The sequence below is a fragment of the Diadema antillarum genome, unplaced genomic scaffold (genome assembly GCF_040938485.1).
Source record: "Diadema antillarum isolate AM-2024a unplaced genomic scaffold, OU_Dant_1.0 scf00000148, whole genome shotgun sequence".
Lineage (NCBI taxonomy): Eukaryota > Metazoa > Echinodermata > Echinoidea > Diadematoida > Diadematidae > Diadema > Diadema antillarum.
In genome coordinates this window covers 602,145-627,772 of record NW_027271037.1, presented here as the reverse complement: position 1 = coordinate 627,772, position 25,628 = coordinate 602,145, and the positions used below count along the sequence as shown (strand labels likewise).

Below are 25,628 nucleotides of genomic sequence, written 5' to 3'. Positions count from 1 at the left end.
GAATTAATCGAAAAAACACAATTTGTATTGACTTTGTACACAAAATCACGTTTTTGAGCAATTTTGGGGTTGACAAAAATTTTTTGAAGGGGCGTGGCTTCTAAATGGTATGCCCGGGCGCGACAAATTTGGTCTCAAAAGTTGCGTGAGACTAGAAAGTAAAAAGTCAGCGAGCGGCGCGGTCAGAAAATTTTACGCCACAAAATGGTCGCGGAATTCGTCGAGGGGGAGCCATTGCGCCCCCCCCCCCCCCCCCAGGTAAGCTAGGGTTAACTCAATGAAAGTGTCTTCTTTTCTGACATATAATTGTAGCATAGAATGGCATGCTCAGAGTAGTCAACACAGAAGCAAAATATGCAGCCAGGAACTTATACAGGATTCATGACTTCTAAACACTGCTCATGCATATCTCAATGGAAAGGGAGAAAAGGGGTAATTCTGGAATCAAATAACCACTTGTTATGGGATCACCGTCATGAAAATTCACTTTCTATATTGGCGTGGCATGATGCAGCTGCCATTTTGTCTCGCACCTATAAAGATGGAGCTACGTACAATCATGGCCAGTGCTCTGGAACCAATAACAACAGCACTACCAGACACACACAATGTGACACCTGCAACATCATACATGTAGCCTACAAATGTACCACTCAAGGGGTATTCCCCATGCAGATGCGTTAACTCTTTCTTGCATTCTGATACAGCGCCCTCAACCTCTCCTTTGTGGACAGGTATATACTCCTGCATGCCATATACGTATTATACGCAGCACAGCATTCTCTACAACTTCATTTCACACAACTCTACGGACTGCAATATCCTATGAGCCATTCTTTTGCTGACACACAAGGCATGCGTGCCAAAATCATAATCCTTGACGACCAATGAATTACTGTACTTTTTCACTCACAACTTGATTGTTTTGGAACACCACAGATTTCATCAATTACAACTTACACAAACTGCATCAGCATTCTCTTATACCAAATTGTCTGTTTAAAAAGCTAGTCACATGATGCCACTCTGGGCATGCTGGCACCGCTGTACTCCCGGGCTAACCTGAGCGTGATGTTGGCGTAATTTGCAACGCTGGGCCATGTGTCTTTGTTTGAGACTAACTCTTGAAGCTTCTCTACACCACCCTCGCTGATCAAGAGACGACAGTATTTATCCCCTGAAAAGAAATCAACATTCAGTAAAAAGTTTGGAAATCTTGTCTAGCTTCCTTGATCTATGTGTCAGCATACTTTTCTTTCTGAAACCTTGTTTTCTGGTACTCAAGCCAGCTAACCATCATCATCCTCTTCCTGAAACAAGAAAATATGACTGCCATGTTACTGACTTTCATAAACTAATAGTTCTTGTTTTATATCAAGCATAAGAATATACTGACAGTTCTTATTTAATATCAAGCATAAGAATATACTGACAGTTCTTATTTCATATCAAGCATAAGAATTTTGCTGCAACTGAACCACACATCAAATCACATTAATAAAATAGCAAAATACATGACTTAAATTTATGTGGTACATTTCATATATTCTGAAAATTTAAGAATGCACCCATTTTATATATTCTGAAAATTTAAAAATGCACCCTCAATGTAATGAACTAAATCAATGCATTTCTTTGGGATGTGGAGGGAGGAGTTGCAATTGTTGCACTGTCTAATCTCACAGAATGTCATCCTTGCATAATGTTTGTCTAAATTCAGTGAAAACTTTCTTTACTACCGATGAATGTGCAGCTTTTTGTTTTGACTAGAACCCAGCAAATGATGACCCTGACTGTACAATCCCCAAAACAATTTAATTCATTTTTATAGGGCTATATCTAAAATTGAGGTACATATTTCAGTCACAGGCTCACAACTGATAAGCAGTTTGAATGAATGGATGTTATGATTAAAAAAAAAAGAAAGAAAAAAAAGGAGAAAAAGCCATAACGCCTCTGACATCACCACGTGGTTAAGGGAAACTTGGAGAAGACAATGTACAGATCTAACATGTATATGGGTTTGTGGGACTGAAAAATATCACAGTGAAATCTTTGAAGACTACCGTGATGGTAGAACGTTGGGTGGTAGAAGGCTTCATGGTGCACCACGTATTCTTTCTAGGGTAAGTGTGTGGCCATGCATGCATGTTTTCGCCATTCTCAAGGGAATGTTCTCAATTCCCTTGAGAATGGCGAGAACATGCTTGCCAAAACGTTCGGACTGGGTAGGCCCTTTTCAGGGCTAAACACATACCCTAGAAAGAATACGTGGTGCACCATGAAGCCTTCTACCACCCAAAATATCACAGTCCTGGTTATTATTTCCTTGTGCAAAATACATGTACTCTGATAATCTAAAACTGTTATACTTAAATGTGGAGAATAGCATGAGTTTTCTACCCAAAGAACTTTATTGTACATTCATGTGTCATATGAATCTTCTATGTGACTGTAAAATCAAATGAAAACAAAAATGAAATACAGTGAATGCTAGCTCCCAGAAACTGGGGCTGTCACTGTAGTCAGGGAAGAGATTGTACACAAGACTCACGTGAAACGGTGCAAAGGTTGGCTAAGGCCCATGTCGCCCAAAGCTGGACTTGCGGTGTGTGGTAGGTATGGACTAGTCTCAATATGGGTTCAAAAGACCTGACATTCCAATGTGAAAGAAAATGACAGAAAACAATCATTACACTTATTCATCACTGACATAATTACCTCATATCTAAGAGCATAATGTTTTGTATTTTGTTTCTTTTATCTCAGTTGACACCGTCATTTCTATTTAAAAAAAGAAAAAAAGATGGTGATGCTAAACAAAACACTAAAGGCTGACAGAAAGCCAGCAACTAATGGTATTACTGTGCTTTATATATGTAATGCTCACTGATCTCTACACAAAGTTTCTGGATATCTCACTGGCTGATCGCTTTGAAGCCACCTCGCAGCCATCTTAGAACACATCACCATACACTATGACCAGACTCACAAAATCACATGATCTTGGTGACAATCTCTGCTGGAAAATGCGTCCACGTTCCAATAAAGTGCGCTTAGTAACATGGCAGCTTGGCTGCTTCAATTGTTTGCACAGCATGAATGGGCCAATGAGATATTCATATACTTTCTATATACTGTAAAAGTGGTAATTTTCGTGGTGTGGAAAATTTTGCGCATTTCGCGCAACAAGACGCTTGCATGAAAATAAAAGCATGCAAATATTTTTGCATGGCATACTAGTATATTCAAGAAGTTATTGTCTTGATTCCACAGAAAATAAAAACAAACAAAGTCCATCTTACCCGGCCGAGCACGAAATATTACTAGTGCGAAAATGTCCACTTTAACAGTAGATCAGTACTGACGCTCAATCTAGAATGGGTCCCTACACACAATGAAATATTGCCCAACTAGGATACTGCAACTGGGATACTAGGGATGTTTGAGTAGGGAGCCTACCATCCTGTCATCACAGGTAGGCCCTGAAAACTCACTGTTATTCAAACACCTAAAGTGACAAGAAACCAATTCTATTAATAGGGCTTAATTGAATCAAATAATTCTTGAAGAAGTTCATATTCAAATATCTTACAAAATGTAGATTGTATGTGACAAGCAAGGTCTTTCAAGACATTTTTTCCCCTCCTGTGTAGTTTGCAGAGGCTGAAAAAGCATGTAGCCTTGATAAAGGACATGTTTGACTGATCTAGCAATTAGTTTGTCCACTTTAAAGGGATCGTATAGTTTTGGTTGAGAACGAACCTCAGGTTTCTAACATTTTGGGGTGAGATTATGAGAAACCTCTTATGAAATATGGAAGAGCATGCAATTCCAAAATGAATTCAATGTTTATTTGATGAAAATTGGTTTTGCAATGGCTGAGATACCCCCAAAATTGTGGGACCCAGCTTTTATTACTATCGCTTTGGTTTACTTTATTTTTGGATGTCTCAGCCATTCCAAAACCGATTTTCATCAAACAAACTTTGAATTCCTCTAAGAACGGTTCGCTCTGTACTATTTTACATATGGTTTCTTGATATCTCGCAAAAAGTTAAAAGCCCAATTCTCACCTCTACCGATACTGTACCATCCCTTTAACATACACATACACACAAACGTGGCTGGCCAAATTTGAGCCTTTCACACAGTCAACAGAAAATGATATGGACACACAGCATACACATCACTGACCTGTAGTTAATGTTGCGCTGTTCATTTAGCTGCCATGACTGGATGGCACTGGCCATCTGGGCTAGGACTTCATCTCGGCTGATGCTGGTCCGCCACACCTCCTCACCATCCGATGCCATGTGGGCGAGGGCGCCAGCAGCGTTGTAACTGACCTCAATGCCATCGCTTCGGTCTAAGAGCAGGGATCTTTAGAAAGATTGCAGCATAGGTGTAAACAAAACAGAGTTTTTCTTTCAAGTCTACAATTTGTTTGGCCATTCCATATCTACTTATTGCCATTAATCCTTGCATACCGTATCTACCTTTAACCCTAACTAGGCCGGGGGGGGGCCTCCTGCCCCCCCCCCCTCGACGTTCCGCGCGATGTATCGCAATCGCAAAAAGCTATCGCCGCGACGTTTCATGACTTTTTTCTTTCGAGTCTCCCGCATCTTTTGACACCAAATTTGCGCCCGAAGTTATGCATAAATATGTACATGCATGTCAGACCAAAAATTGCTCAAAAACGTTAATTCGTGTACAATTTCAATGCAAACTGTGCTTACCGGCATATTTCATAAAAGCATGATTATTTTGGTGTTTTAATGATTAAAATCAATGAATAACATATTTTCTTGTTCGGAGCGATGTCGCGGACAAATTTCATCGAAAAAACAATGGAAAACATAAAGTCGAAAAAACAAGGAAATACGTTAAGAAATTCAAAAAAACAATAAAATACTTAAGAATTTTTTCTGATATCACAATTTTTTTTAATTACATTAGCTAAGGACACTAAAAAGAATATCAACACAAAAAATGTGCTTGTTTTCAGCTTTTTTTTTTTTGATTTATACCAAATAGTCTGATTTTATGCATCATCATGCCTAAATTAGCATAATTTAGCATAAATGATGATTTTTTGAAAAATTAACTTCATGGTATTTTAAATTACATCATAGGCAATGTGTGTGCCAATTTTCGTCGCGATCGCGCGGTTGACGGCCGAGATCTGGAGGGGGGGCCTGGGAGGCCCCCCCCCCCCCCCCCCCCGACTCTATCAACTACCTAAATAGCCCCGCCTACATGTAGTTAGGGTTAATACACTTGATCGTCTTTCTCACTTTTGTGGGACTTACCCTTCATGCTTTATGAGTGCACTATGATAATACTGAGGCCACACAGCAAAAATTATCAATGCACAATGAGACTATTCACATTTAAGTCTGCGTCCAACAGCATACCACCTCCATGACAACTGGGTTTCCACAAAGCTGATGGGATGCTGACATGGGAAGTTACCATCAGTATTAAGGTAAATCTTTACTCTCTAGAGTTCTTGTACATTACAACCTAACTTTATCTTGCCACTGAGTGTCATTGACCATAAGTTACAGCTCAGGTCCATCTTTGAAGCATGCAGTATGAATATCCATATTTTTGAGAAGTAAACTATCACACAAATCGGTTATTTTTTTTTAAAGAAAATGGCAGATTGATCCTAACCATTTCTGATTACTTTTATGCACAAGTACTTGAAAAAAAAAATCAGTTGCAATAGGATACTTTACAATATCTAGTTATACTATCAAGGAAGCACCCATAGTGCTGATTGTGTGACAGAGACACCTTCCTGCACTGGATTGCAAACTTACGCAAAGACTGGAACATGAGGGATGAGTTGAGGTCGTAGGTGTTTGACCTCTGCCACGTTACCCATCAGCCCCATCATGTTGCGGAGCAGCTCTGGCTTTTCCGTGAAAGTCTGTCAACGCAAACAAAGTTCGCCATGCAATCACTGACCGACATGCCAGGGAAGATGGTAGGTGCAATTCACTCGATCATTTAAAACTACTTCTGTTAAGACTAGCAGCTGGTCTCTCACACTTCTGGTGTTAAAAGCTGATATTATTTTCACAGTGATTACATTTCCATTCTTTCACTCACATCTTGTGTGTGTGTGTGTGTGTGTGTGTGTGTGTGTGTGTGAGAAAAGAAAGCAAAAAGTGAAGAGCAAACTAGACCACTGGTGACATTGTCTTTCACGTCATAGTTTGTGAAGTAATGAGCTTACATAATATATTGCATATACAGTGTACATAATAGCAGAGCTTTTACAAAATATTTTGCATAAAGCATACATGGTGTACATTATAGCACACAGCTTTTACAAATGAAGAAAACAAGAATACAGCCCGCTACATAGGACAACAATTAGACTGTGACTATTAAAATCAAATGATAAGATGTGATCTAGATATGGATCTTCATCTAGAGCAAGAAAGTCTACTCCTATTTGACTATCATTATAATGTTCCCCAGAATGCAGAATGCCACGTTTAACTCTTGCAGCACTTTGTTCAAAGACTGGCAAGCATGCCGGAGTGTTTCTGTTACTTGTCTTACTTTGGGTTTGTTTTTTGCTGACTGGCACAGATGTCTATAAACTAATTGTCAATTAACCCATTGAAGACAAGTCCTGAGAATACTCGGGCAGGTGTTTATGGGAAATGCGTGTTATTATAGCAAAATCAGTCTATCCTCAACGTGGTAATAGCCAATCCCACTTATCCCTAATGTATCACCACGGCCTTCTTGTCGGACCGAAGTATTAATATTGCTACACCCTAGTGGGCTTGCTTCAACTTTAACTTTACAACTACTACATCAAATTTCCTTGGATTTCACTGATGAAGAATCTTGGCCAGTTAAACGGCAAGTCCTTAGTTAAGCATGCTAAGAGTTAAAAGAGTCAGCCATTAAGCATCTCACCTCTTTGCACCTCAGGAAGAGACGCATGCCGTCTCCAAGGAGGAACATCTCACAGTTATCAGCCGTCTCGTCTGTGATTCACAGAGGGGAAAAAATCATCCATGTCCAAAACGTTAGGCCACTGGTCAGCAAGATTGACCAGCACACCAACAATTTATGACTATTTGTAGGCACAAGACAAGATGACAACACAGGAAAACAATCAATACAAGAGCAAAGTGCTTGCTTCAATGCCAAATCATCCTGAATGATACATACACCACCTGCTACACTGCATTTCACACAGCAGTTCTCAGGCTCCCCCCCCCCCCCCCCCATCAAGTCGACACAACCGCATCATGTTTTGGTCTGTTTATTCATTTATTCATCATTTATTTATTTATTTATTAATCTATTTATCTATTCTTTGTTTATTCGTCAATTCCTTCCTTCCTCATGTGATTCATTCATTGATTCATCTTTTTATTTATTTATTCTTTTAATTAGCGATTGCCATTATGTCAAAAGGTAAGGTATAAACTTCTCTCTACTTTGAGCCCAATTTTGGTTCTATACCATTGTTTATTTAAATTGCACAACTATCAAAAGCCTCTAACTTGCTGGATTTATAACTGTTCCTATAAAGTTGGTAACATGTGTGAATAATGTTGTACTTGGCAAGTTTTAGTGTTTTTTGTCTCCTGATTTCAGAAAGGGTTCATAAATTCAGGATAGTATAGATCCCGTAAGATTCAGAGTTGCCAATTTTGCGGCACTGAGATGATCACTTCTACAGCAAATTCCCGCAGGACTTGATGGGATATGCCACTGATCTCTATGGTAAAATATCTGGATATCTCATTGGACAATTCATGCTGTACAAACAGTTGAAACCGCCGCTCATACGCAAGTCGCCATGTTAACACACACACTCTTTAACCCGTTGAGGACGGTTTGATTTTGCTACAACACACATTTCCATAGACCCTTGCCCGAGTATACTCGGGACTCGTACTCAACGGGTTAATATGCTGTATGTGGACATGCAATCATTTTCTGGCAGAGATTGTCATCAAGAAAACGTGACGTCATGAGATCCGTACACAAAGTGTATGCCGACGTGCATGATAAGATGGCGGCATGGTGGCTTCAAAGTGACTGGCCAATGACACATCCAGATAATTCCTATAGAGATCAATGGGTGTATGTCCATAATGATGACCTCTGACCTGTGACATTCCACAGAGTACTCCAGGCTGTCTCCATGACCTCATCACACATGCCCCTGCCTAGACGCTCCTTGATCAGCTTCAGCATGCACTGAGGGAAGAATCAAACCAAAAATGCAGTATAGTCAGTGGGTGATTTCAAGTTCGGTGTTAGTGCTAGTGCTAGGGCTAGCCGCTAAATAACAGCGTTAAATCAAGCTCCAACACTGACGGTCAGATTAACGAGGCGATACTGATCAAAATTATCGATCACCAGCACTAGGTGTTGGAATCACAGCACCGCGAGCTCCACGGGAATTGCGCGACGAAAAAAGTGATGGCGCGTGATTACAGTCAAATATTAAAAGATGTAGCCAAAACCGCTTAGTTTAAGACATAGTAAGGAAGACGGATTAAAATGCCACAAATTTCATCCATTTCCCAAAACACAACTATCTTAATTTTGCTCCCAGGCTCAGATTTATATAGCCATGTCTGGAGTGTTCGTGTACGTTACGTGGGCAACCACTGCATTAGCATAGACTTTGCACGTAAGTGAATACGGGTCTCACACGGCAACGCTAACACCAGCACCGAACTTGAAATGAAGAAAATGATAATCCCTAGGGGCTAGTGTTAGTCAATGGGGAAAAAGCACATAAATCGCCAACACAAATGGCGGAGCTCGGTTCAGCAGACGACATTCAACACTGAGCCCAGCACCAACTACCGGAAATACGTCATAATTTTGAGGTCAACTACCAACACCGACGTGATTTCAAGTTTGGTTTTATGGCCGGTGCTAGTGCTGAGATAGCACTAGCACTAGCACCAAACTTGAAATCACCCAATGTACCATTGCCCTCAAAGGACAATGAAACCCTCATGCGGATTGAGGGAATGTAGTAATATTAGTAGAAAACATCAGTAATGCGAAATTTGGGGAAATTCAGATAATTTGTTTGAAAGTTAATTTAATCTTTAAAAAAAAAGTTTTGGTGCTGCCATTGGTGGATGCGAGGATTGCAACATTTTGTGATGTCACAAGTGGACACAAATAAGAATACACAGAAATGTCCACTTTTGTGGCATAATGAAAGAGCACTTGACTAACCTCTTTCAAAAAGCACAGGAAATATCAATACGCTTTAATAACATATTGCAATAATAGTTAATGGAATGTCAACTTTTTCCTTAACAGTAAAATCTTGCATGAAGACGTGGCAGCAACACAGCAGCAATGCATACAAGTGGCTAGCAGGCAAGAAAATATCAAGCTTCTTTGGACACTGTGACATCCCTTCACAGGAAGACTGCTTTGTAATGCCACATCCCTCTAAAAAGATTATGTGATTTCTCCATTAATTCCAAGGAATGTCAGCATTAAAATGCATTTTCCAGAAAAAAAAAGGGCCTTATATCATTTTGTGCAAGATACATCATAAGGTGTTGTATGTTAATTCGCACAAGTCTGTATGAGAAGGAATCAAATCACTAGTATGAATTACTATGTTCACGTCAATTTAATTATCGCTTTCTTTTTAATGATGAGGCTGTTAAAATGGGTTTGCTCTAGGCTCTACTTTCTGACATTCTCGTGTCCATTCAATGGCACGTAGTGCGACACCCTCATCATTCACAGCCAAAATTCATGGGACTTTGGGTGACCTTGCCTGACAGGACTACAGCAATCTTTGTTCATTTCTCTTCTCTGTACAGTATGTCCCCAAAAAAATTACAATCACATTTTCGAATTGATAACACCCAATATGATTGACTTGTCTAAATGCTACTTCAGGGTCTTAAAAAATATAACATCTTAGCTCTACTTTGCAGAAAACCCCATTCAATTTGGTTAAGCAGTCACAGAGAAATGTAGATTGTTGTAAAGCATGTCATGAGTCTGATTCTTCCAATCTTAGCACTTCAATGCTCTTGTGTGTGAATACAATAGACAGAACATGTTTGGAGGGAAGAGATTCCCGACATCCTCTACAGAATTCCTCATTTCTCTTTGACCACTGAAGCATATCGAATGGGGTTTTCTGTAAGATGTGGGCAATGAGTTATAGTTTCATACCCTGAATTTTGATTTAGATTGATTCACTATTTTTAAAGATATCATTGCCGAGGGTCCTGTTATAATTTTTTGGGGGCATACGGTATTAGAAGATGCCTCATGTGAGTTTGTGACTCACATTAATGATTCCAAGTTTGCCAACCAGCAGCTTTTGACTGCCCTCTACGTGGCAGACGATGGAATTGCACATGTGGACGTAGACCCTCTGGAGGAGTCCGTCTCGGTCCTCCATCAGCGCCAGCTTGACCAGGTTCCTGACCACGCGCTGGAACTGGAACTGGAAATCATCGGGGATGGTGAAGTTGAAGAGGGTCAGTCCGCAGTTCCTCAGCAGTGTCACACTCTCCGAGATATTCTCGATGGCGTCCAGAAGGCAGCTGATAACGGCCCTATCGCGGGAGGAAAGCATCACATATTCTTCATTCTGTATGCAAATTCTTCAAAATACTTCCTCATTGGTCGATAGGAGCTCAAACAAAGGCAAATGACTACCAGCAACAAAAACTTGTTCAAATTTTCCTGTTTAATACATGTATCTATGGAGTGTAATTCTTTAAAAGACTTTCTCACTGGTTGATTGGGTTTCAAACAAAAGGCAAATGACTCATAAAAACTTGTTCTACATACATCTGTTCTATTGATAATTCTTGTGGAGTGTGTATGCAATTTTTTTTCTAAATGCTTTCTAATGGGTTGATTATAGCTGAGATACAGTTAACTGACAATAGCCATGCCAACTGCTTCTATATTTTTTTTTTTGTTCTGTATTTGTGGAGCATGTATGCAATTCTTTTACACTATCCCTATCAGTTGAGTGGAGCTCAAATACAGATGACTGTTTGCCACTGTATCTTGTTCTCACTCTGTCTCTACAGTTGACAAGTGTCCCACTTGTATATACCCTACACAAACCTATGGTTTGTTGTAAATGCATAAAATTCGCCTAAACTGACTAGCACGGGGCAGTTAGATAGCAAGGAAGGTACATTAAAGGTATGGTACAGTATTCGTGGAGATAAGAATTGGGCTTTTAACTTTTTGCGAGATACCAAGAAAACACTTATGAAATAGTACAAAGCATACCATTTTAAGAGGAATTCAAAGTTTATTTGATGAAAATCGGGTTTGGAATGACTGAAACATCCAAAAACAAAGTAAAACAAAGTGATCATAATAAAGTGTGGGTCCCACACTTATTAGAATTGCTCTGTTTTGGATATCTCAGCCATTTCAAAACCAATTTTCATCAAATAAACGTTGAATTCCTCATGGAATTACATGCTCTTTCATATTTCTTAGGAGGTTTCTCATCATCTCACTAAAAAATGTTAGAAACCTGAAATTGGGTCTCAGCCAAAACTATACGATCCCTTTAAATTAATTTACTTATGAACACTATCTTTCAACATTTCACATTTTTCCTTCATATGCTATATCAAACCAGATACTGAAAGCTATAATAGCCACATTTTCACTTTTTTTTCACAGATTGGAAACTTATAGACATCTTCAGCCCCCCCCCCCCCCAAACAAAACACCACAACATACGAAAGAGCAAATAAGCGACAAACAAACAAAAACTTTTTTAAAAAGGTGATCATGCTTTAAAAGTTTCGCGTCTAAAGACAAGAGACCCTGGGGTCTAGCACTCACCTGAGTATCGCAAATTCACCTTCCATGCATTCTAGCAGACTCTTACCTGAGAACATTGGAAACTTGTGGTGGGGGGTACACTTGGAGCTTTGAGAGCTGGGGGCATGGTGTCCATTTGCATATTCCATCACACTGGGAAACTACCTGCCAAGTACACTGTACTTTATAGAATGTTGGACTTGGCAGTTTGGAAAAAAAAAAAAAGACTTAAAGCCCTTATCACTTTTTATTCTAGAGAAGAATATTACTGAATATTCCTTAATTTAGGGCCCCCTGGGGCCCCCTGAGGAAAGCATGGTGCCCATTCAAACACTTTGAGATCTTATCCCCCTAGGAATGCTACTTGCCAAGTTTGGTAAAAATCCATTACTCGGTATGTTGTTTTCAGCAAGAAGATGAAAATTTAGGTCCTCATTTGGATCCCCCCCCCCCCCCCCCCCCCCCCCGAGTCAAGGGGGGTGGGGCAGCCCTGATTCTGCCATGAATAAACTTGAAACAACAGTTATCAATATACTGACTAATTGTATTAATCTAGCTCAATCACTTACTGGTTCAAGAGAAAATCTTTAAGATTCCTTACTGGGGGGTGGGTTGGGCCTCCTCGGGGGCCCCCCAGGTGGGGCATGGTGCCCATTTGATGGAATTGAGATTCTATCCCCCTAAGGACGCTAACTGCCAAGTTTGGTGAAAATTCATTACGGGGTTTTCAAGGAAAAGATGAAAATTTACAATTAAGGCCCTAATTTAGGCCCCCTGGGGCCCCCCAGGTGGGGCATGGTGCCCATATGATGGGAATGAGAAGCTATCCCCCTAGGGATGCTACCTGCCAAGCTTGGTGAAAATGTATAATGGCATTTTCAAGAAAAAGATGAAAATGTACAATTTGGGCCCCATAAGGACCCCTCCCCATCCCCCCTCCCCTGGGTCCCAAGGGGGAGCACCCCTGATTCCACCATGAACAAACTTGAAACTACAGTCATCAATGTATTAACTTCGCTCTATCACTTCTGGTTCTAGAGAAGAAGATTTTTAAAGATTCCTTAATTTTGGGGGGTTTGGGCCCCTTTGGGGGCCCCCCAGGAGGGGCATGGTGCCCATTTGAAGAAATTGAGATCCTATCCCCCTAGGGATGCTACCTGCACAGTTTGGTGAAAATCGGTCATGGGGTTCTCAAGAAGATGAAAATGTAAAAAGTTTACGCACGACGAACGACGCATGATGGACGACACACAACGGACGCCGGACGAAGAGCTATCGCAATAGCTCACTTGAGCCTTCGGCTCAGGTGAGCTAAAAAAGGCCATTCTGTTCTAGAGCTTATAGTATAGTTGTGAAATATATTATAGCCCTAAACTCTAGCAATGACAGAACACATCAAGCAAATCAGTGCAGTTATCGTCACTCAGGAGTTTCCCTACTCAGACATACTCATTTTTACTTTACCCAGATCACCTAACACCGCAACAAATGAGTCCCAATGCAGAGTGTAGTATAGAGCTAACAACATTTTTGTTTTTATTCTACGTATCATATGCTGAATTGCCAAATAAATAAATAAATGAATAATAATAATAACAACAACAAATCGTAATTACAAGGATATTATGCTTTGCTATTGTGGGAGAGACGCCACTGAAAAAGCCTACATACACTTCAATTTGATTACTTATCTCCCTCCAAAACATAACCTGTATCATTTTTCTTTTTTGCAACATCTCACAACAGCATACCACATAAAGCCAACATAACATACCTATTACGTGAGCAGGCGACGATTTCCCATACACACAAACACGTACACACACACACACACACACACACACAAGCACACACACACACATCCAACCGCATATAGTTGTATATAAGATTGAAATGGGGCAATCTGTTGCACACATTTCAAAATTATCAGTATTACAGACTTCATCTGAAACTCAGATAATGTACCAATACTCTTCTACAGGACCTTCATTCCTTTTTCTCAATGTCTGAACAAAAACAAAACAAAGATGACCCATGGCAAATAATCATTAAAAAAACTCACTGTCTTCCTTGCTTGGTAAGCTGCTTCTTATACTGCCCTCTTGTGAGGTGGAACAAAGAGGCACTGGAAGAATCAAAAGAAGAAACATATCATTGTTAATTCAATTAGACATTGATAATGATAATCAGATCTTTAACTCTTTATGTGCCATGTTCGCACGCCCGACTGAGTCGACGGCGTGCCAACTTCGCATATTCCGCTCAAACGTACAAACACGCCCAAACCGATAGTTAAATAGCCAAATGCCACAGTATACAATGAAAGCGTTTCTGGCGATTCCGTTCCTCTCATGTTTAGTTTGCATTTTATGTGGTGATTGATTAGCAAACGGTGTTCCCTACTGGATTTATGTGTAAATTCTAAGTTTCTTTCACTCTTTTGCGGGAAAAAATCATTCCTTCGCAGTACTGTAGCTACTGGTCATTTGAAAGAATCAAACAATCATAGATTTGACATACAATTTACATCAAAGTAAATCTTGGCAGTTTTCCACAATTTTGCTCACTACATGTCCAGCTTGACAGTAATCTATATAAAAGTTACAGTACATAGCTTTGAAAAACAGAATGTTTTCTCAAAGTACGACTACATTGTTGTCTCAGAATAATGTGGCACACAGGGGGTTTCCAGCGTGGCACATAAAGAGTTAACACTGACCACTGAGGCAAAGCATGAGGACTTGGTGAGTGTAACCCTGTGATGAGTGCGGTTTAATGTCATGCCGACGACAGAGATACCAAGGACAGAGGGTGTGTGAGATTTTGTGACAAGTGCTGCCTGAGAGAGTGAAGCAACCTAGCAGGGAAGGGTGCGTCCCACCTCTCCGGGTAAGGAACTTAAGCATTTTAAGGCTGCAAATTGAGCAAACTGGAACATACTACATACTTGTCAGTTTATTCCGATATAAAGGAAAACTATATATCGTCTCTAAATGTGACTCTTCTGATTTAGGGAAATCTATGTTTTTGTGCTTTTTGTGTATTTTTGTGAGGCTCCTGAGGCATGGCCTTGAGGCACTCATATCTAATGTGTTAGACTTGATAGGTTTGCAATAAACTCCATTTTATAATGCAGTTTGAGTTGAAACAACAGCTAAATTACACAATTGCCTAAATATACCCTCATCTGCACTAGAATGTGGCGTTGATTAAAAAACATGGTGTACTTGGTTACACCAAGCGCCATGAGCGCCTGACTTGGCGGATACCGGCGCTATACAAGACTTCATCATCATCATCATCTTTCATGGTTGTGATATGACAGGAGTTTGAATTATAGTTTCGAGTTTAACCATGGTATAAAGTAATTGGCATCCTAAATGTAAGAATAATTTGAAGTCAAAACACTTGTAAGAATACTGGCCAGCATTCAGCCATTCTCTCCAGTATGAAAACTATGTGACATTCCACTGGAGACATGTGCCCACCAAGTGTGCTCATTAAACAGTGATTACTTCACTACAGATTAAAGGATGGCATGAAAGATACCAAAGTCATGCAACAAGAACATTTCCAAGATGCAAGACAACATTGGGTAATACGGAGGAGTGAAGAAATAGACAATCCAAGCATTGGAAGAAAAAAAGAAAAATTCTTATGGTTCATCTATAAGATGGACTTAGGAATCTCAGCAGTAAGTTCTCAAATCAGAATGCTGTAAATTAATTCAAACTAACTTAATTAATTCAAAATAAATTCAACACCTGCTTTTGTTTGAAGATGACTTTCAATTCAGAAATCATCGAGTTTACAGGTGTTAACTGAAAGCAATCCTGTAGACAAAAGAATAGTATAGTGAGAGACCATGTCCAAGGTTCTCCATCCTATATATTTACACTTTTTAATACATACTCCTGATTAAAACTTAAATGAAAGCAAGAGATAATCATTACCTTCCGGATATTTGAATTTGGTTGTCATGGGGATACCTCTTCATCGCTGCGATAATGCCCTGCAGAAAACAAGAAATACTTGTATTGTAACTGATTGACAAATTACCCTTTATTGATATTAATAAACAGCGATTATACAACACATACCAACCACCACTGGCCATCGCACAGAAGCTTGGTAGTCCAGTGGATATGACATCTGTCTAGCAATCAGGAGGTTCTTGGTTCAAGTCCAAACCAAGTACATACACATATGCCCATGAGTTGTTGTTTTTTTTTTCATTGCTACTACTAAAACACTGAATAATGTGTCTTAATTTACATCAATGAAGGAGATTTGTCAATCAGTTGCAATAAGGACAACTTGACTAAAGTACCTGTAGTGAATTTGCAGAAATGTTTGGTTACTGCCACTCAGTGCCAGTGTTAGGCAGATGTGTAGCCAGAAATCTCTCATTCACCCGTCTCTGGTTCTCCTACCCTTAGCGTCACTTCCTCCTAATATTGCTGAGGATTTCATGCGGCCACTGTACATGTAAGGTGGTGAGTCTTCTCGCAGTAGTTTGTTTGCATTGACAGAAAGATGGCACATGGATGAACACTACCCAGCTGTCGTTTTGGTATGATATTTTATGCAAGTCTGAAGTTGAAGTTTGGACTAAGTAGCTAAACATCATAATGGTGCCATGGTGACAATCAATACCTTCCCTATTTCTAGTATTCTCTCCAGAACTACTGTACAATGTATCTTTGCTCTCATTCACAGCAGAGAATCAAAACACGCCATCATTTTTGAAGTTGAAAAATATTGAGGGGCATTACGAATTAATGTTGCATAAGCTCCACGAATCTGAGCTACCACCACAAAGAAAGGGAGCAGAGGAGATTAACAAATAATTTGGACAAAGGCAGTTTAGTGACAAAACATACATCACTTGTATCCCATTGAGGATAGGCTGATTTTGCTACAACAAACATTTCCCATAGACACCTGCCCGAGTATACCAGGGACTCGTCTTCAACGGGTTAATGGTGAGTCTGCTTCACAATGTAATATTGTATTTTATATTTTAACTATGCCCATTGTATTTGATACAAAATATGAGTCCTGTTCAGCCATGAAGTACAACTGTTATGGCGTGTAAAAGATGGAAGAAAAGAGTAATGTAGTCTATGTAGAAGTCATTACATTTACAATGCAATACTCAGAGCAACATAAAAGGTTACATTTATCACTGGTACAATTATAGGCCTAGTAAAGTGTAATCGTATATTCCACAGTAGCAGATGAGAATACATCGTGAAGCACACTAGAAGATGTTTCTACTTCGAACAAAAAGAAAATGTTTCCAGCTTTATTACTTTGAGGAAAGGTCTGAATTATCTCCCTCTACAATATACTCAGCTTCTAAAACGAATCTACTTTTCAGGGTTGCAAAAGGGACACATGAATTTTCAGGAAGGACACTGGTCTGTACTTACGTCCACTGCTCTGACGGGTACTTGACAGTTGATGACCCGCTGGATGTCAAAGTAGGCATTAAGGCCTTTCAGTAGGAAACCCCTCCGCTCTAAGTACAGCTCTATCGTAGTCAGGATCTGGTCCTCGTTGGCAAGACCCGCCACCTAGTCCAAAGAGATCAGATCCAAAATTTGAAACACACTGGAAACACAGCGACACTAGGATTAATTTCCTGCGTATTTTCTTCTAGAATGCTGAGGATTTTTTTTTTCTTGTCATGTTCTTGCACTTCACCACATTGTATTGCCAGAACGACAATGGTTCATCCACCTATATACAGCATGTGGCTTTTCCGACCCCTAACCTGCACTAGAGAAGAATTTGCTATATAACTGTATATTTGTACTTTTTTATTTTGTTTTTCTCTTACATTCCGGTCATTGTTGTACCCGTGCTCCCCTTCTCAATCTTAAACTCGTTTTTAACCGGGACCTACGCTCAACAAGCTCGCTTTTAAGTAGGTTCCTTCATATTTCTTTAGCATTCATTCACAGATTCCAAACTTAACAGATCGACCACTATTATGTTTTACATATTTGCAATATTCTATGTATGTCATGTATTTCATTTAATTTTGTTATATTTGATGTAATTTTTCATCGAGAAATATGAAAATAAATTGAAATTGAAATTGAAATTGAAATGTTTTGATGAGAAAGACCCAGTTGAAAGTATACAAGAGTTGTATCAGCTGATTCTGACTTGAAATAAAGGTTGACGATATCAAGCATCATTTGACTAAAGGCAAAGTAAAGAATTTCTTGGCTGTGTGAATTCATCACTATTTTGAGCACTTGCACTATTAAATTCATTCCACTTTTTAACCCAATTGCCTCCACATGGGCAAAACCTTTTTTTTCCTTTATGTACTCACTTTTTCTTGATAATTTGTGTTACACTTCATTTTGCATATCTTTCAGTAGATTAATAAACAAAATTATCTATGTTTATATTTTTTTTAGGGGGAGGGGGGTATCAGAATTCTCTAAAGTAGAGTGCTGTCACTGTAGGGCCTAATTGTTGTTGTTGGTTTTTTTTTCCCCCAGAATTTGTAAGCTTTCTAAACACTTGAAATCTTTGAATCTTTGTTTCTCTCTGATATCTGCAAGTTCTTGTTAATTTCTTTTCTGGTTTTGTGTAGACACAATGGCCCGAATTCACAAAGGTGGTATAGATTTAAACCATGGTTTATGCAAATTTCTTCTGCATACAATTGACAGAATGCAAAAGACAATAACATCTAGTAACAAGCATGCATGTCAAAGATATGCCTATTTCATGCATATTTTAGACCATGGCCTAAATTTGTACCATGATCTACATATGTTTAAACCAGGTTTAAACCACCTTTGTTAATTTGTGCCAATGTTTTCAACCCAGCAAATCTCACTGGTAATGCAATCAAAATGTGCTAAGCTTTTTGATGTCAAGATGATAAATTCTGCACAGAAACTAATCCTAGGATTTGGTAGTTTAATCTGATCTGTAGAATCTATTGGAAGAAGAAAGACAAAGTTTCATGTAGGCATGAAAGAGAAACAAAGGATCCTCGTCACCTGGACAGCTGGTATGTGCTCCGCCTCGCACTCATCCATCCCAACCAGACCAAGGAAGTTCAGTTTATGCCTCAGTCCCTTGAGACCAGTGATGCTACTGGCAACGCACCCCCTGTCGTCCTCTTCTTCCGTCTCCTCCACCCCTTTTTTCCTTCTCTCTTCCATGCCCTGCTTCCCCTCTACTCCCTCTTGCCCACCAGCACCAGCACCACCCTCCGCCCCATCCCCATTGATGTCCATGGGTCGCTCTGGAGGCACCGATGCACTGTCTGTTTCATCCCCCTCCCTATTATCATCATCGCCCTCCTGTTCCTCCACCCCGTCAGAGTCCTCCGCCACATCCGAGACTAAACTGTCTGAAGATGCATCGCTATGATCGTCATCGCCGCCTTCGACTACATCCTGCTCTTCCATTGCATCCTCTGATTCTCTCTTGATGCCATGTCCAGGATTTTCACTGGTGGAAAAATGAAGTTTGCATTAGATACATATCATTTGTCTCAGGGAAGAAGAGATACATGTATATCCATGGTTGAAAGACCTGGGGGGCATTTCACGAAGGAGCTTGTCGGATGAAATATCTGGGGGGTGTTTCATGAAACTTTTTGTCAGTGATTTACACCGACAACTGTTAAAAGCTACTGAAATCCTTGCATCTGATTGGCTGATAGCAAATTTGTCGGTGAAAACCTCCGACGAACTCGTTGATGAAATGCCCCCCTGACAAATCTCTTTTATCCGACAAGTTTTGAGAAATTCTTTAGTCTGATTGGCCGATTCCTCTGAACTTGTCGGATATAATTGACTTGTCGGACATTTTATCCGACAAGTTCCTTCATGAAATGCCCCCTGGTATAGTGGGGATACCATAGAGTGGGAAGGCCGGCCCAGATTGCATAGTTTGAGAGTCCCTGAGCTGTGTACAGCTTCATCACTGATCTCTGGGTTAGTACACACACAGCCAAAAAATCTTGACTAGGGTAAACCCATATCGATGAGCGTACGCTTTGATGCATGTATCATATTTGCTGACAGCGCTATTTATGATTTTTGAATGTACCAGATGGACAGTGAATGAAGATTGATTCAATTGGACCATCCACTTTTCCCCACAGGCTACCAGGTTCTTTTACAAATTTTGCCTAGTCACGGGAAAAATCATTTATAATTGAAATGCCAGGATTTGCAGATTTCATGACAAAGTTTAAATCTGACCCACATCTAATATTCAAAATCCCTTGCACGGGTGTGTACTCAATCTCCAACTCTGCCTTATTTGTGATGGCTTTCGTATGGTGTCACACTTAAGAGGCACTATTTTTTTCCACACAATAGCAAGTTTTAGATATGCAACTCGAATGCTAACAGCCTCCTAGGTTGGGCAATGGACATTTTTTGCCTAATAGCATCATCTTTAGCACTCATGTTGGAGATCTAGATTTGCTATCATTACATCATAGAGGAAATATCTACTTGTGATATCATTTTTAGAACTACTTATCTGTGTGATTCATGACATAATTTGAAACAGTTTGAACCTTTTCAACATCCCATGTTTTGAGTCACCAACTCCGCCTTACTTTTGATCATTATCACTGGTATGATCTTTAATGTCGTTCCCAGAGAGATCCAGCGACAAGAGACTCGGCAGGCATCTTATCAGACGTCGTAGCATGGGCGTGGTCAGTTTAAGCATGTACCCTTCATTGTTCACTGAAATATCAAGATGCCTGTCAACAAACCAAAGAAGCAAACAAATAAATATAATATCAAAAAAGTTACGATATCAAAAAGATTTTCCTTTGTATTGCCATGGTTTCAAGCCAGTATTAAATAACATCAATATACACGCAAGGCACATACAAATTGTACTGTAGTGACTTACACCAAACTTGCATATTGTGTCATGTACCATGGCACCTAAAAATGTATGCTTTCAACAAAGCAAAAGAAATAATCTCACTTTTACTTGTACAAATTTTATTGTTTCCAAGCATTAATGCCAACCGAAGAAGCTTTCTGCAAACATGGCCCACATAAATTATTCCAATTTGGTTTGCTGTCAGTGAGCTTCCCAATCATATTGCAGTACAATTGTATCTAATCAGCCAAATAACGGAGCACCTATTACTTTGGAGAAATTTTTAAAGGTACTTTAGCTGCACTCATTCCTGTTACGCTCTTTCCATGGACCATAGATTTGATGTTGCAACAAGTTCATCACTGAATTACACATTTCTTCTACATGACACTACATGTATGCCAACAGTCAAACTTATTTCAGAAATATATGAATATCGACAATGAACATATATAGTGTTTGTATTGTACAGTGTATTAATATGAATTAGTTTTGGCAAACCTATGTGTACACATGTCATGCATAAAATCAAGGAGGTATGCATACCTCCTTGATAAAATACAGTAAATAAAATTGTACATGTGTATGCATACTTATGTATACAAACATATGTCATACAGGCACAGTGCACTTGCGCACATACATTGTAGTGAAAGCATCATATACTACTGTATGTAAGCTGTTAGTTTCCGGAGGGTTTAATTTTCGCGAATTTTGCAAATCACTGTTGGACCGCAAATCTAAGAACACATGAAAATGTTGCCATTATGCACTAGGCTAATTCAGTGCTTACATTCAGCCTCAGTGTCAAAATTGCACAAACAACATCTTTTCAAAAATGGCCGTGGCCTCTCCAATCGCAAAAATATCTGTACGCGAAAATAACAGCTTAAATACAGTATATATTCACACTACCTCAGAGCTGGCACAAGACAGAGATAGTCTAAACTGCTTGCAACGAGAACACAGTCATGAAGAACCAGAGACCTCAGTTGATGTTTGACTGGCTCAAGAAACGACAAGTCCCCATTTTTGACAACCTTAGACACATCCAGAGAAGTCAGATTTGGCAGTTGTTTGATGAGGCAGTGCAACTGCACCCCACTCAAGTCGGTGAAACCAATGTTCAGACTGCGAAGGTGCGTCAGTGGGAAGTCGAAGAGGGGTAGGCCATACTTCTCCAAGATGTGCCGGCATCTGTGCAGGTTAAGAACTTGGAGGGAAGTCAGTTTTAGAAGGTGTGGCAAGCACTCTTGGGAGAGCTGGTCACACTCAGAGACGTCCAGCTCAATGAGTTTGTGGTAAGAGAGCTGATGCAGACCATCGTCTGATATCGAACTCCTGCTAAGGTTTACTTTCTTGAGTTGGACTTTCCCCCTCTCACACAGCGCTTGCAGCTTTGAGTTGTCCAGCGTTCCCCTCCTAGCAAGAGTGTTTAAGATTCTGTCGCTGATGATGCTTGGAAGGTATGCGTCTTCCCTCAGCCGAACCACACATCCATCTGTATCCATCACACACACTGTCCGAAGGTCGGTCAGGGTGTATTCAATCATAAGCTCCAGTAGGGTTGGAGGACCAGTGTCTGCTTGGACACCCAGTGCCATACTGGATCCAGACTATGTGTTTCTGTATCCAGTTCTTGTTTGACTAGAAAGACACAACATATTTCAAAACAAAAAGGCTAATAAATATATTATCACATCATACTGGAACCAACTGAATATAGCCAAGGCTAGACTAAACATAAAAATCTAGATTGATGCACATTGTACTCACACTGATCTTGATGTTCACACATACCAGGTAGGAGGTAGGCCTACTGGAACTTCAGCCTACAAATGTAACTTATTAAACAAAAAGAAGTTAAAAATATCTTTGCTATGCTGATAGTGAATTTAAACACTTCATTCAAAGGAGCTGGCAGAAGCACTTTCTTGCTATTCATTCATAATTAGACTGTCCGTGTTATAAAGTTGAGAAATGTGATATATTCACACTTATGGGGGTCCATTTCTTATAAACTCAGTCATTTAAAGGACAAGTTCACCTTCATAGACATCATGTGGGTTGAGTGAATGCAGCAATATTAAAAGAACACATCACTTAAAGTTTGGGGAAAATCGGTCATTCCGTTCAAAAGTTATGAAATTTTAAAGTATCTGCGTAGTCACTGCTGGATGAGAAGACTACTACAGTGTATGATGTCATATCATGCATACCCATATAAAGAAAATAAAAATAGAATTTCACAAAACTTTACTTTTTGAATAAAGTGCATATATTTCTTTGACTTGTTACTGACATACATTGTATGTTAATATTAAGGGTAATATTATTCCCCCTGCCTTCTGAAAGAGAGAAGTCAAGTGTTCTTTTGTTATGCGAGAAAAGTGAAAATATGTTGAATTTTCTTTATTCTTTGTTTGTATATCGTTGTACTCATGTGACATCACAAGCTATAGTAGTCTTCTCATCCAGCCTTGACTGAGCAGAAAATTCAAAAACATCACTTTTGAACGGATTGTCTGATTTTCCTCAAACTCTCAATGATGTGATCTACTAATATTGCTGCATTCACTCAACCCACATGTCTATGAAGGTGAACTTGTCCTTTAAGTTGGATTTTTTTTTCAAACCCTGGTTGCAAACTGTTACTTTTTAGTCTCATTCCTCACTTTCTCATTTTCATGAACTGTTCTGTTCTGTTTCTTCTTCTTCGTGTGTACAGTTGTACTGTCCAACATCTCTTAGTAGGGGCCAACCGGACAGAATATTTGATGTAGATTCTATTGAGTTAAATATCACTTGTTGTGCATGATTGTTATATTGTACAGTATACTAATTAACCGTAGTTACGAGGTTCCATTCGTTACACTGTACTTGATTACTGTCGGGGCCACCCTGAATAGATTAATGACATGAGACCCAAGGTTAGACCCCTAACGTTAGATAATATTAGTATAATAAATGTATCGTCAATGAAGTGGATCCCACTTCTTTTTTTCCCCATGGCCATGATGATCAGATGATCATTTATCAAAATATTCTGTCAAGAGTCATAAAACCAATGGCAATATACCAGTATATTACTGAAGTACACAACAGAAATAGTCAAATTTACAGTGACAGATTGAAATGGGAATGAGACTGCCATACTCTTTATAAATTTACAAACAGAAACAATTAAATTAACATATCAGTGTCAATAATAATCGAAGAGAATTTTAGACTTTAGAGTGTAATAAAAAAGTCTCTAGACTCAACTTCATTGACATTAGAGTCTATAGGCCCTACATACAATGTAGTTAGCCAGGCTTACCTAACGATCACGTCAACAGGCTAGAAATCTAGCTACGTCAGAAGTCAGATCATCAGAATCAGACACTAAAAAGGTACAGCTATGTGAGATGATGCATCTTACGCCACTCCACAATCAGCTGACGAGGCAAAGACACAGTACAAAATACTGTAGAATTTTATGGTATAGGCAGTCTGCAGTCCAATGAGAGTCGGTGCCGTCAGTTCCAACGTTAGGCAGTAGGGAGGAAACACTGCTCTCTAGCTCCTAGGTTGACATCTTAAACTTTTCATTACTGTCGTTTGTTGTAGAGGACGTCTAAACGGCCGTACTGTGTTACTTGAAAGCACACAACACTTCACCACCATTCACATTGAAATCGTCTCGTACCTTCTAATTATATCTCCGAGCTCGCGATGTGTTTTTCTACGTAACAACTACATATCGATGGGTCTACCACCATCGCATCCGGGAATACCCATGCACAAAGTCTGTACAATATATTGACTGTGCACCCAAAGTGGTGGGCGCTTGATGTACGTATACACCATAGCAAACACCGGCTGAGTCACTTGGATATTAGACGACATTTCTGTACATGATTTGCGCCTGTTGCCAATTTGAATACGACAAAACGAAAGCAAGGACTTCCTAGAACATCACTGCATACTGTATTACTAGTATGCGTGCGCCGTGCTTGACGGGCACACGAAATGGCTATCTACGAAGCTAAGATCTCCTTATTTCGGCCAAAATCGCCAATGCGCCCTGATAGCTGATTTAGTCTGGGTGCCAAAGCCACTTTTTGGGCCTAACCTTGTTTTACCGTCCACCCAATGTTTTTTAATGGTTTCACCCTATTTCGAGGGTGCTGAATCCGAATCCGGATGATGCAACTCTTGCATCCTTGAGGGTTTTGAGATATTCAAGATGGCCGCCAAAATGGCCGCCCAAACCGGAAATTCCCATGTATTTCCTTCTAAATGGTGAGAAATTGAAAACAATTCATGGTTTTACCCTATTTCAATGGTGCTGAATCCGAATCTAGATGATGCAACTCTTGCATCCTTGAGGGTTTTGAGATATTCAAGATGGCCGGCAAAATGGCCGCCAAAACCGGAAATTCTCACGTATTTCATTCTCAATGGTGAGAAATTGAAAACACTTGATGGTTTTACCCTAATTCGAGGGTCCTGAATCCAAATCTGGATGATGCAACTCTTGCATCCTTGAGGATTTTGAGATATTCAAGATGGCCGCCAAAGCGACCGCCGAAATAACCGCCTATTAAAACCAGAAATTCCGATGTATTTCCTTCTAAATGGTGAGAAATTGAAAACACTTGATGGTTTTACCCTGTTTGGAGGGTGCTGAATCCGAATCTGAATGATGCAACTCCTGCATCCTTGAGGATATGGAGATATTCAAGATGGCAGCCAAAATGGACGCCATAACCGGAAATTCTCACGTATTTCATTCTCAATGGTTCAAAATTGAGAACAATTGATGGTTCTTTCCTATTCCGATTTCAAAATGGCCGCCAAAACCGGAAATTTCCACGTATTTCACTTTTTAATGTTTTTCAATATTG

The 25,628-nt window shown here is 39.7% G+C and overlaps 1 protein-coding gene across 1 annotated transcript; it reads right to left on the bottom strand.

The window, feature by feature from the left end:
- Nucleotides 1-622: 622 nt before the first annotated feature.
- Nucleotides 623-24,121, bottom strand: LOC139721733 (protein zer-1 homolog). The gene is made up of 14 exons (XM_071633054.1): nucleotides 24,059-24,121; nucleotides 21,655-22,386; nucleotides 20,459-20,608; nucleotides 18,879-19,335; nucleotides 17,283-17,426; nucleotides 15,801-15,859; nucleotides 13,910-13,972; nucleotides 10,334-10,604; nucleotides 8,157-8,247; nucleotides 6,949-7,019; nucleotides 5,832-5,941; nucleotides 4,198-4,383; nucleotides 2,555-2,652; nucleotides 623-1,177 (listed from the first exon to the last, which is right to left on the bottom strand). Exons 2-14 carry the CDS (start codon nucleotides 22,341-22,343, stop codon nucleotides 1,008-1,010), a joined length of 2,559 nt encoding a protein of 852 aa, XP_071489155.1. The 5' UTR covers nucleotides 22,344-22,386; nucleotides 24,059-24,121; the 3' UTR covers nucleotides 623-1,007.
- Between the last annotated feature and the right edge of the window lie 1,507 nt (nucleotides 24,122-25,628).